The sequence below is a fragment of the Podarcis erhardii genome, assembly GCF_964252035.2.
Source record: "Podarcis erhardii genome assembly, chromosome: 7".
NCBI lineage: Eukaryota > Metazoa > Chordata > Lepidosauria > Squamata > Lacertidae > Podarcis > Podarcis erhardii.
Window position 1 is genome coordinate 81,524,103 of NC_138511.1, and position 13,733 is coordinate 81,537,835.

The following is a 13,733-nucleotide window of genomic DNA, read 5'->3' on the forward strand; positions in this document are numbered from 1 at the left end:
CAAATGGGATTGTGCTTATTACATTTCTATCCTGCTTTTTCTCCAAGGAGCCCAAAGCTGTATTGTTTTTACTGTCCCATGTTATCCCCAAAACAATCCTGTGAGGTAGATTTATCAGACAGAGAGAGAGGCCCAAAATCATCTGACTAGCGTCAAGGCTGAGCAGTGATTTGAATCTGAACCTTCCTGGTCCTGGTCAAAACTCTGACCCACTAGTGCTACAATAAGGGATATTGTTTATTTATTTTATTTTTGTTTGTTTGTTTTATTTCTATACCACCCTATACCCCAGGTCTCAGGGCGGTTCACACAAAGGATCGCATACATAAAATCAAAATACAAACAACCCAATTTAAAAAAAAACCTAAAAAGAGCCAGCATTTTAAAAAGGGTATAGGATGTAGATCAGGTCAGGAAAGGCCTGGTTAAAAAGGAACATTTTTGCCTGGCACCTAAAGGTGTATAGTGAAGGCACCAGGTGAGCTTCCCTGGGGAGAGCATTCCACAGATGGGAAGCTACTGCAGAGGAGGCCCCGTTCTCGTGTTGCCACCCTCCTGACCTCTTGAGGAGGAGGCACACAAAGAAGGGCCTCAGAAGATGTTGGCCTTGTGAGTTGAAGAACCTAGTTTCAAACCCTAATCCGGTCACTCAAATGATTCTATATTTATTCTGCTCATCTCCTCTCTCTTCTTGCCTTCCCTCCAGAATGCCCACTCCCATCTTGCTTTGTACTCTGAGAACCACCACCAAACCCTGTGCCCGTGGGGCCTACAATTTGAGGCAAGGTTCGCTAGTTGACTTGAGAATCTGTGACGGATCTTTGCCACATGCTTTTGTGGACCATTTTATACAGCAGGGGTGAAACCTTCATCCAACAGTCAAAGCAGGAGGGATAACAACATTGACCACTTACACTTTAAGGCTAAAAAAATTTTTTTTAAAGATATGGAACAAGGGCTGGACGTCCAGCAACAGTGACTCTGCCCACTGACTCCCAGGCACACAGCCCCCAGTGGCAGGCTGCCATTGCCCTCACTCTTTTGGCTTGTGCACAGGAGGCAACAGCTGAAGCATGGCCAGGGTTTAATCTGACCAGGACCCCAGGAAGGACTTTGTGTCTGAAAGAATCCCAGGACTCTTTACTCCATGGAGCAGAAGGCTATCAATGGCTCCGATGGTGACATTCTTCTACCTCTATTGTCAGAAGCAACATATGCCTCTGGATGCCAGTAGCTGTGAAGAAGTGTAGAGATCGCTGTTGTGCTTAGGTTCTGCTTATGGGCTTCTCTCAGACATTTGGTTGGCCACTGTAAGAGCAGAGTTATGGGCTAGATGGGCCTTTGGCCCGATCCAGGAGGCTCTTCTTATGGCCTTATCAGAGAAGGAAGCATGGAATCCACAGAAGGAGATACTGGGCTCCTCTGTCCCATGGGCATCTTGCTGTCAACACCTAGGGTTGCCATATTTCAAACATAGTTGTTGACTTTTTTAATTTTGGCCAAAATTGTTGAGTTTTGTTTTATTTTGTTTTTGCAAAATTACAAAGAATATGGACATTCTGAGCTATTTCTGAGGGAAAACAACATGGGCTGCTGCTGAACATCCAGATTTTCCCAGGCATTTAGCCAAATTCCGTCCCGGCACTGCTTATGGCCCCAGTATTCTGTGTGCATCCACGAAATTCTGGACTTATGGCAACCCTACCAACATCACAATGATTACCACACCTACCTTCAAACCCTGAAGTGGTCTACATCAGAGGTCTACGCAGGAGCAGGAAGAAACCAGCAGGAAACCAGGAAGGCAGGGAAGTGGTTGTAAAGGTATGAATCTCAGTCACTCCTGGACCTGCACCAGGATAGTAGTTCCATATAGGTCTCTTGTCATGCGCTCCAGGTTCCAAACCAGTTCTTGCAAAACTGACTGTGCTTTTATTTCCCTTCCAGCTTGAGTATCCCTGAGTCCTGCTTCCACACCACAACACCCTTGATTCTGCACACTCTCCAGCTCTGCTCCTAGGATTAACTGACCTCAGACAGGGACCTGTGAAGGAGTTCTCTGCCCCAAGCCTCTCAGTGTTCACACTGGGGAAGAAAGATGTTAAATAGGCCTATACTCCATGTGACTGTGGCAGATCTGTTTGTATATTTGAAATGCAGATCTGCCTCAGTCTGACTGAGGTGGGGCTGGAAGAAAATCCCCCCCAGGGGATGGTGGGGGGTGGAGAGAGGCTTTCCTCCCATCTATGCTCATTTCCAGGATCAGAACCCGGCTGAAGGAAAGGAGGCAGGAATTGTGGGCGGAGGCTTCCGAATGCTCCTTTGCTTTTCAAGACACACACCCTTATACACAGTTACAGAGATCCACATTTAAAAGGTAGGTGTCTACTGCCATCATGTGTAGTCTGAGCCTCCGCTTGGGAGAAAGTGGCCTTGGTTGTGTGGTGCCTGTGGGTGATTGCTAGGGTGAGGAAGTGGTTAAGGTGTTAGACTAGGACCAGGGGGGAAACCAGGGTGACCTTGGGCCAGTCACTGCCTCTCAGCCTATCCTACCTCACAGGGTGGTTGTGGCAGAGAACCATGCACAGCATCTTGAACAACTAGGAGACAAAGGTGGCACAGAGACGCAATAAACCCGTAGGAGCAGGGGTTACGCTGGGGCCCAGATGAGAAGTCTCTGGGGGCTGAATCTGGCTGGCGGGTCTCAAGTTTCCACTCTCTCCTTTTAGACCAAGTTCAAGACCCCTTAATCTGCCACAAGATGGAATTAGCTGCCTCAGGCAAACAAGGCGCCGCACAGCGCAAACCAAGCACACCAGAACAAGCCCCCGAAAACAAAACAAAAATGAAGAAACAAGTAGACATCCATAAAGAAAAATGCCATATGAGGACAAATCCCTCGGCGATCAACGGGTTTTGAATTGGCCATCTGCAACAGGTAGTGTGATTTTTCAATGTCTGCAACATTTGCTTCAAAAGCACACACACACACACACACACACACACACACACACACACAGTGCCCTCTCACCAGCTCCCATGTTTTGCGGGGATTTGCAGGGAGTGGGTTCTGGGTCAAAGGCTGCGCCACGACACTTCTTTTTTGTAAATTATACAGTGGGGCGAAGCATCAGAAACGTATGTTAAGATAACCTAAGGGTAAGGTAAAGATAAAGGTACCCCTCCCCATACGGGCCAGTCGTGTCCGACTCTAGGGTTGTGCGCCCATCTCACTTAAGAGGCCGGGGGCCAGTGCTGTCCGCAGACACTTCTGGGTCATGTGGCCAGCGTGACAAGCTGCATCTGGCGAGCCAGCGCAGCACACGGAAACGCCGTTTACCTTCCCGCTAGTAAGCGGTCCCTATTTATCTACTTGCACCCGGGGGTGCTTTCGAACTGCTAGGTTGGCAGGCGCTAGGACCAAGCAACGGGAGCGCACCCCACCTGACGATCAGCAAGTCCTAGGCGCTGAGGTTTTACCCACAGCGCCACCCGCGTCCCACCACCTAAGGGTATGACTTCTTAAACCTGACATAAGTATTGTTGCTTTGACAAGCCAAGGGCAGGGGCATCTTGATTTCAAAAAGGGCTACTCCAGATAAAGGGAAGGGCAAAAGAGGAGTGACTGGTTTGAACCCTGGATGCCCCAGGACGTGATGCAGCCCCAGGTGGACCTCAGAGCTGAAGTCTAGGCTCCTGCAGCCCAGAGAAGCCCCAAACTGACCACCCTGATGATGGAGGCAGCTTCAAACAGATGCCAGCACTTGGGCCTGAATGGGCATGCCAGGACTTAATACTACTGACAGCCTCAGCATCCTTTCTTATTTCTGAAGGCATTTTATAGTCAGGGGGTGGGCCAGCTGGGCATAGACACGGTCACAGATGCTCACTTTATTATTTTTGCTTTTAGTGTCAGTGCAGAAGAAGCAAAACTGCATTTTGTTCCTGGAGTCATGATGGTGCTACGGTCTGAGCAGGTTTAAAATGCAGAACTGCACATGCTCAGAGTGTTGTTGCTTTTAATCAAGGTTGGCAAACTTCGTTTGTCTTCTCTCACACACACAACACACACACACGTTAAGAATGTTGTCTAGCATGCAAATGGTGGAGGTGTAAAGAGAAACCCATTAACTGTATGCTGTCTATAGCAGGGGAGGCCAAGGGGATCCCTGGTTTTAGCCAAAGGGCACTTTGCTCCCTTGAGAATCTCCTGCAACCATTTCCAGGATAACTAGTTCTCCTCTACGCAAGGCAGACCCACATCATGACCTAATCACACGAGTTGCCTCCAAAGACTCCTGGGAATTATAGTTCTCTTGGGCAAGGGTGCTGGGAATTACAGTTCTGCGAGGGGGAACTACAGTGTCTAAGATTTTTCAGTGTGGGGAAGGGAGCCATGTGTTGGATGTGCTTTCAATGTATGGTGTGTGGACCTGCCCTGATGCAAGAGTTCTCAGAAGTACAAGGATCTGCACCTTAGGGAGTTGCTAGGGAAGCAGAATTCTTCCCAGTACCCCTGCCATTTCATGTCATCCCATAGGGTGGTTGAGACCTATGCCCACCACCACCACCACCATTTTGTCACTAGGATGGAGGGTACCAGAAGGCCCAATGTGCATGTAGGCCTGCACCACTTTTGAGAGCAGAACCAAGCCTTCTGCTATGTCACAGAATCTGGGTTCCCTCTGTGCCACAATACCTCCACTGCTGAATGCAGTATGCCTCTCTTGAATGCCCATTCCTGGAGCGTTGTTGCGCTCGTATCTTTCTTTTGGGCTTCCCAGAGGCATCCTGTCAGCCCCTCTGGGACTGACTAGTGCTGGGCTAACTGGGCCGCTGGCCTGAACCAGCAGCAGGTTCTTCGGAGATTATATTGATATGGTTAACAAGAGGTACACTGATGGGCAAACAGTCTGGCTTGGGTTTGGTCTTTGGGCATAGCCCAGCGGTAGCCAACATGGTGCCATTGAGATGTTTCGGACTACAACTCTCAGCATCTCTGCCCATCAACCAGGCTGAGTGGGGCTGATGGGAGTTGGAGTGCCAAACATCTGGAGGGCGCCATGTCTGCTACCCCTTGCCTGGCCATAAGACCACTTATATCCTTGATAAGTCACAGGATGGCCACCACTAGCCAGTTGTATGTACCCACCACCAATTTATAGGATTCAGCTTCCAGTTTGGGGTACTCCTCCTCCCTGCTGAGCTACAGACACCCACTGAAACCACCTTCCCATCCCCCTTTTCTAGCTATCCCTCTGTTCCCATTTTAACTGTTTAAATGGATCCTTTGGCCTTCCAACTACAGTTCCCACCATCCCAGGCTTGCAGAGGCTGATGGGAGTTGTAGTCCAGCAACATCTGGAGGACTGAATGTCCCCCACACCTGAGACAGGTGTGGGCCAGAGGCAGTATTTCACATTTAGCCTACAATAATAAACGTAAGCAAAGAGCTGGGGGAGGATGCAGTCTGTGCATGCACAGAGGCATCTATGTTTTGCTTTGCATGCGACAGAAAGTGAGCCCTGTCACTGAGAACTAGCTCCGGGTTTGAGCCATCACAAAACCTGGCACAGACCGAGAGGCGCTTCTCTCCCGCTATTCAACCCTTGCTAAACACCCAAAACAGCAATGGAGAGCAAGCAGGAGGGCGGAGGGAGAAACTGGAACGCTATAAAAAAACAACAGGAAAACAGAAGCCACCCAGAGTCCCAGTCGCACCACAGCAGCTATTTTGTGCATTAAGAAATGATGTTTCTTTAAAGTCCTCCCGACAATTAATTCTGGCATCAAAGCAGAGCAAGTGTTTTGTAAGCATATTTGCATAAAAGGGCCCAGTTGCCAGAGTGCCCGCACATAGCTTCCCTTGGATGCAATTTTAGGACTGTGCATTCATGATTGGGGGGGGGGGCTGTCTCAGAAACTGAATGGGTGCTTTAGGTGCACCTAGTCACCAACTGTGGGAAATGGGGGGAGAGAAATCTGACTCCCCCCCCCACCAGGAACAACAAGGCTGCTAATCATACAGAGCTGTCAGATGCCCACCCCATTCTGAGAAGTGTCCCTTAGTTCACTTTGCCACACTGCAGAGCACAACAGAGGTTCCCGTTCCTCCTCCACAGAAGGGGAATGGGTAGCCCTTTGTTTCAAAACCCCACATCACTACAGTATTCCACATTTTGAACGGGCAACGTTGGTTTTGAGCTACTGCCTAGCACTCCAGAACCTCATAAAACCTCTACGATTTTCAGGATGTTGCTTTGTTCCTCCCCCACCCTCGTTAAATATCAGAGCTTCATAGAAAATAATTGCCGTCCTTTACTTCAAACTCCATTATTCCAGAGAGCCCTTTATTTCAGAAATGTTCATCTGACAAGCCAGGCTGCCAGAGTGCTTTTATTTAAGAGACAGTCCCTTCTTCCTAGGAAAAGGGGGTGGGGGTGGGAAATCCAGCTTCGCAAAAAGAAGGATAGAAACCCAGAGCTGGTTGCCAGGCCGGGCATCTACAGGGAAAAGACGGCATTTGAGCATATGCAGAGTTCCTTCCCCTGACACTAGAGTTCCAGGGAGGGGCATCCAGGTAAAGGGCTGTGACGTCTAAGCAGGTGCACAACGCAATACATCTTTTTTTAAAAAACTAAATCATATCCTGTCCCGAACAGGAGAAGTTCTACTCTGCCGCTGCTGCTGCGGGTACCCAATTTGAGGGCGTTTTCATCTGGCAACCTTATTTTTAACACGCACACCCCTTGTAAGAAACAGCCGCTTGCATGATGACAGAAGTAGGGAAATGAGGAGGGGGGCAACAGGGAGTAGAAACACACATACACCCCCACCCCTCCCTCAGTGACCTAGAAAGTAGATTTACTCCAGCTATTGATTAAAGTGGAATGCAATTACCCACTGCATGGACCTGCTGGCTCCGATAAGGGAAGGAAGCGAGTTCATTGCAAAGTCACAAAAATTAAAGTCAAGGCTGGCTCCCATCCCCACTTCCCCATTTTTTAAAGCAACCCCGGATCCCCAGCCCTCCTGGCTCTCTGCTCCCTATCACTTTCTTCAGTTCCTTCCCCTGCTGGCTGAAAACTACCCACCCCCACTCCCAGTCTTCCAACTCTAAAAGCATCTCGCCTCTCAGCTGAGCAAACCCTTTCATTTAGCAGCCAGAGCTTTTGCCTTTCAAACGTCCTTCTATACCTCAAAAGTTGTGGGTTGTGGGGTTGTTGTTTTTCTCCTGTTGCTAGAATGGCTCCCTTCCCCACCCACCCTGCTTTTTGGATGCAGTTAGGGAGAGGGCAAGAGGAAGTAACCCCAACTTTATTTTGAGCTGCGCATACACACACACACACACACACACACACACACACTTTTCAGCCCCCAGTGAAACCTGGCCAAGCCTGGAAGAGCTGGCAAAGTGAACAAGCTTCCGGGCTCTCTATAAGGCAGGAGGGAACAAAACCAAAACTGAAAACCAGTCTAGTGCTGAACTGGAAACCCCCACTGTCACTGGGTGCAAAAACAATAACAAGAGTTCCGGGGGGGAGGGGAGGGAAAGCTGCATTTGGCATTTTCAATTCACCCCAGAATTCTGGGTTTCAAAAGAAGGGCTTGCTCCATACAATCCAGAACCATATGTATACAGAGATGGTCCCAGATGTTTAACTCTGAGAAAAAAACTAATTGTATACATGTCCTGTGTTTACTTCCAAGGAAAGGCATTTCATCTAGGAATACTTGTCCCCACTAAGAAAAAAATCTGTTCGATGAAAAGTTTTGTGCAACTCAAAAGCTTGCACACACCAACCTAGCTGATCAAGTAAAGTTGGGTCTCTTTGTTATCTTTGTGTTTCCTAGTCCATTAGGACAAACACAGGAGCCAGCATCAGTTGGAGGAAAAGGAGAGGATGTCATTACGATGTGGCGGTTAGACTAGGACCGGGCCAGACCCGGGTTCAAATTCCCACTTGGACACAAAGCTCCCTGATGCTGGCATCACAGTTGCAATCTCTCAACCAAACCTACTTCACAGGGCTGTGGTGAAGATAAAATGGAGTCAGGGGAAATCAAGCATGCGGCCTTGAGCCCCTTAGAGGAAAAGTGGGATTATAAATGCAGGAAGTTTATATATTTTTTAAAAAATTAAGTGCTTTGTGATGTGATTGAGGCAGGATGACTGGGTGCCCATTTATTCCAAGTCCTTCATCATTACAACCTGTCTCCCTGGCTTCACATAGTGATGAAATAAACCAATTTAGTTTGATAGGAGGGGGGTCTTTTGGGGGGGGCAGAGGAAGAAGCATTTCCCAATAGGGAAAGTGTACAGAGGACCAGCTCAGAGAAGCAAAGATGAAAGGCATGGAAATGGCACTCATGCAGGCCCACACAAAGAAAGCCCCATGTGCACAACGCCACGCTTAATTCATCATCCCAAACCTTCACTCGCCTGCCTTATAATTGCATCCTTGAGCAGTGAAGGACGGAGAGGTGGACAGCTTGCACGGAAGGATCACACAACGCCACTAGGGAGATGCACACCTGACAGGCCTGCAGGCTGGGAGCCATGCTGGAACTTTTGCCTGAGCATCCACAGACTGACCTCTCCAAAGAGAGGCTGATTGATGGAGGTGCCAGCCGCTGGCAAGTAAAGTTCAGCACTCTGCCCTCCTCAGTGAGCCGCAAAAGGAGGCTTGGAATTTTGACCTTCTCAAGGAATTCTGCCCATGTCAAGGTGGGAGGCAGCGGCAGAAGCTCATTTCCTCCCTCACACACACAAAACTGGATCCAGAAGCCAGTTGAGCTTCGGGAGTCCATGGAATGCCAGCCTGCTCAGATTCTGTCTTTTTAGTTTCAGCCTAGCTGGTCTATCAAAGGGACCAAACGGTACTTAGTTTGTTTCTTCTTTGTTTCCTCTTGGTAAGGCTAAATCCTATTCTGAACGGCTTTGTTCTCTTTCCAGTCACTTCCTGCCACTCACCCACCCACCGCCACCCCAACACTAACCGCATCAGATGGGAACTGAAGGATACCCAGGATTTGGAAAACTGGGGAGTGGGGGGTTTGGAGACCGCCATTTTTACTTGTGCACGTTCCTGCAATTCCCCCCCCCCCCCATCAAAACAAAATTTGAAAGATTTGCATAGAGAGGAGGCCAACTGTCAGCCCATCTTGATTCTCAGCAGAGAGAGAGAGAGAGAGAATGAATCAATGAAAGAAAAGCAGGGAGGGATGTGGATTCGCTCCGAGGTCGACGGGAATACAGCCAGGCAGTTTTATATTCTATTCTACAAACTCAAGGCACAGGCTGGGATGGAAGGATGAGAGGGAGAGAGTAAGAGGAGGAAGGTGGGAAGCGGGCGGGAGCGGAGAAGAGATGATGTAGCTATCTGGATACCCTTTTTTTAGAACTGCGATCTCCGGTGGGGAGGGGATTAAAAAGTTAGACCAACCGAAAATGTAAATACCCGCACGCAAAAGCCGAAAACGAAGCCACAAGAATGGCAATGTAAGGAACTGGAACCTTTCTTGACACTGGGCTTGAAAATGTACTATTTTGCACGGTTGGTGGGGTGGGGGGGGATAGAGAAAGGTCAGGGAACTGCAAGGATCCCACCCCACCCAAAGACACAAGCAGGCAGGTCTCGCCCCCCACCTCCCTACAATCCAATTTTGAAGTTGACGGGGCACCGGTGCCTAACCTTCCAGGGCACAGCCTTTGCCCTAGGCGACACCCAGCTAAAGAAGAAGAAGAAGAAGAAAGGTACTACAAGGGAGAGAGCATGCAGAAAAGGGGGTGCCCCGATGTGCCCACAGGTCGAAGGATAAAGTGGGGGGGACACACACAAAAAGCGCCCTCTAACAAAGCCCGGCAACCACCACCACTGCAGTGACAAGAAAAAGGGGGCGGGTGGGAACCATGCCATTGTTTCCCCCTATCCACACACCCCTTTGCTGCAGCAGCCGCGGCGAATATTAGGGTCACACAATGCGGGTTGCGAAGGCGGGGGGGGGGGGAGTTGAAACCCTACAGTGCGCAGAGGTTGCCCTCCCTCCTTCCCTCCGCCAGGGCCGCGGTCCCTCCGGGAAGCGCCCCCCCCCATGGGGAAAGAAGACCAGGCAGCTGCCCGCCTTGCCTGCCAGCTTCACCCCTCGGAGTGGCGGCACGGGGCAGCCCGGGAAGGCGGCAGGGAGGGGTAAGGGAGACCGGCGCCGAGAGGGCAGCCCCCCAAGCGGGCCGGGGATGACCCGGTGGGTCGGTGCGCAGGCAGCGGGGGTCTCTCCTGCTCTCCCCGCCCTGCCGCCCCGCGCTCTCCGCGGTTCCTCCTTTGCGCGCAGCCGGCGCTTTGCTTCCTCGCTCGCTGCAGGAGCGCTTGCAACGCGTAGAGGACAAGCGGGCAATGCCAGCGCAGAATCGCCCACAGCAGCCCGGGAGGGGGTGGGATAAAGCAGCAGCCGGGGAGGGGGGTGGCGAGAGAGAGAGAGAGAAAGAAAGAAAGAGAGAGAGAGAGAAGGGGGGTAGACTGCTCCCCCCCCCGCGCCGATCTCCGCGTCTCCTCCGCGCTTACCTCTGCCAGCAACGCACAGCAGTAAAATCCCAGCCGCGGCCACCAAAGGCGAGTGCCTGCCGCCGCCGCCGCTCCCTGCCGATCGCATCCTGCCGCTTCCCCTCCGGTCTCTTTCTCTCTCTCTCTCTCTTTCTCCCTCTCGCCGGCTCTGCACCTGCACTCGAGCTCCCCCAGCGTTAATCTATGCTAATGAGATGCGGCGAGGTGGGCCGGCCCGCGGCGGGAGGGGGCGGGGCCTGCCCAGAGAAGGGGGAGGCAACTGTTTACAACTCCCATGCGGGAGAGGGAGGGAGGGAGAGCGGGGAGGAGGGGCTTTCCGGGGAAGGGGCGGCGCCGCCTCTTGGCATCGCCCACTCCAGGAAAAACAACAACCGCGGGTCCTGCTCTCCCCCAGAAGTTCATCAGCACCCAGCAGAGAGGAAGGTTGGGGGCGTCCAGGGCAGCAAACGCTCCTTTGCAAATAAAAAATGAAAAAAATGAAATGCAAAAAAATAATATTTATTCTTTGTTATGCACAGTGTTCTGTAGCCCCGCGCCACCCCAAAGCTGCCGGCGAATTGGGGGGGGGAAAAAAACCCACAAACCAAAATAGTAATCCTCTTACGGTGAACGTAACAAAATTATTAAAGCAGTAATCATGTTATTACTGTAAGTTATTTCAAGTCGCAAGATTGGTAAAGAATTGAGCCCCCTAAAATATGCAAGCATTAATGCTGCGAGGAATTGTGAAATATGCACTGAAAAGCATATGTATTATACATATGCGCATTATGCAAAGGAAACAGCTCCTGCAAACAGCCTTTTCATTATTACAGAATGTGTAATTCTTGGTGAGGCGTCTTTAAAAGAAAATCATTTTTTCTGCCAAAATGCAAAGCTAATGGCTTTTTTTGCCCGTGCATTCACATCACCGCTCCATACCAACCATTCAAAATGTATTGTGCTGTATTTCAATGGAAGGAAACTCGGTATCTACTAATCACATCCACGGCACATTTGGTGGGCCGCTCTTAACAATCCGCAGCTCCATTAAGCAATCTACAGACAGAACTGAGAGCAAAGTTATACCCTTCCATTTGACCGATGAGAAAGCGAAAAGCAGTTCTCGCATTTGATCCAGGATCCTTCAAAATGGGAAGAAGCTGTAGCAGGTACGTCTGCCTTGGAGCGCGAAAGGAGTTCTGCCCCATCAAGGTCAGCTTCCTGCACCCTAAAGTGTGGCTAGGATGCACACAATTCAACTCATCTCACTTCCTCCAAGTAATAATGGGAACTTAGCTTACAACTCACAGAGTTCCCAGCACCCCGAAGAAACTGCAATTCCCATGATTCTTGGGGGGGGGGTGCATGCTTCATATGTGCTTTAAATGTATACATCCGTGTCTCTGCACACAGGACAGATTTTCAGATCCCATCTTTCCTTTTCTCTTTTTTAAAATATCAGAGATCTCTTTACCAGCGCCAGCTCAAATTTCGCTGACTGAGGCAACAAGAGAAAGCTTAATTGTGCCCCACACAGCGGTTAAAATATAAAATTGTTGCATCCTTGGTTAGGGCATTTTGTTTTTTAAAAATGTTGCAAGCCGCTTCGAATGATATTGTTCTTGTTTGGTGTTTACTGTGGATGAGTGGGAATATAAACTATCTAAAATAAATATTTATTGGCATTTATGACCCTCTCTTCACCATGCAGTCCCAGGGTGGGTCACAAACAGCTCCATTCAATTAAACTATGCAATACATTAACATTCACTATTTATTTTCTTTTTGGTCAAATAGAAGGGTACACTCTGCAGAGGCCTGTACCAAAAAGGTTCATCTTGACCTGACTGTTTGGCTTCTGTGTCTTGAGCACTGGGGAGAAAGGTATTGTCAGGGCGAGAGCTTAGGGCAGAAGGCCCAGGGCTGCAATCAGCAGAATGAAAAGGAATCACAGAATCTTAGAGTCAGAAGGCACCCCAGGGGTCATCTAGTCCAACCCCCTGCAATGCAGGAATCTCAGCTAGAGCATCCATGACTGATGGCCATCCAACCTCTGCTTGAAAACCTTCAATGAAGGAGAGTCTACAACCTCCCAAAGGAGCTCGTTCAGCTGTCAAACAGCTCGTATTGTCAGAAAGTTCTTCCTGATGTTCAATAGAATCTCCTTTCTTGTTCCATTGGTTTGGGTATTAGGGGAAGGTTGTGCCATCTTCCATTGTTACCAGTGTGCACCTGGACTCACAGGTGTGCAGCCAGCATTCCTGTATGTTCATATACACACTGCCAAGAGATTTTAGGATCTTTTTGCTGGAGTTATGACATGTGTTAACCCTTAACCTTATGCCCACAAGAAGCTCTCACGCAGAGGAATAAAGAACGCTTGGTATATTTTATGAAACAGGAGTGATATGCTGCCTCGGACAGCAAAGTTACAATCTAAGCAGGTAGCAAATTCTACAAAACATGTGCACCAATTTTGCCATAAACCCACACTAGAAGTGGAGTGGGGCAGACACCTGTCCTTAAAGTGAAGCAGAAGTGGAGTGCTGGGTAAGTGCCCCCTCTAAGACCATTAAGTCCAGACTCGAAAAACCATCCAGCTGCACCACTGGGGCTATTCTGCAGGTAGCCACTAAATTACCCTCTATTACAGAAAGGAGGTGTGATATTTGTGTTTGTGACCCTGAATGGTTGTGTTGCGCCCCCTAGTGGCTTGGCACTTGGGACAAAACTCCACTGGAGATGCTGGCCCCAAATGAATGGACAAAAGCCCCTCCATCTATATGTAGGTTACAACTGATTCTCTAAGATGAAAGGCCCTGTCTAAATGCCAGCCCTTATTATTCCCCTTTAATGCTGCCTTAACCATCAGAGGCTAGGATTTTACTATTTTCAATCATTAGGCAAAAAACATTTAATGCTTCAGCAGTAAAAGCTCTTCCTCTTGGTTGTTAAACTGTTATTGCAGCTTGGAAGGGAAGCAATTATGTGCTCAGATGTACGGTCTGGAAAGTACTGCTTTACCTTGCACCAGGTGACTGCTTTACCTTGCACCAGGGTAAGTCCTCAGACAAGGATGTTGCACCTATGGTTCAAAACAAAACACATTTTTACACTTAAAAAAAAAAGCAGCAGCAGCAGCAGCAGCTTGCCTATTCCAGGAAACTGTGGACAAATATAAAATAACCA

General features: G+C 49.3%; 1 protein-coding gene across 1 annotated transcript in view; it reads right to left on the bottom strand.

The window, feature by feature from the left end:
* The window catches only part of CADM4 (cell adhesion molecule 4), a 135,191-nt gene extending 124,447 nt beyond the window's left edge, over window positions 1-10,744 (bottom strand). Inside the window, exon 1 of the mRNA XM_081869314.1 lies at window positions 10,563-10,744. Coding sequence (XP_081725440.1) covers window positions 10,563-10,650 — 88 coding nt within the window. The 5' untranslated portion in view covers window positions 10,651-10,744. The remainder of the gene's footprint in view (window positions 1-10,562) is intronic.
* Window positions 10,745-13,733: the final 2,989 nt, after the last annotated feature.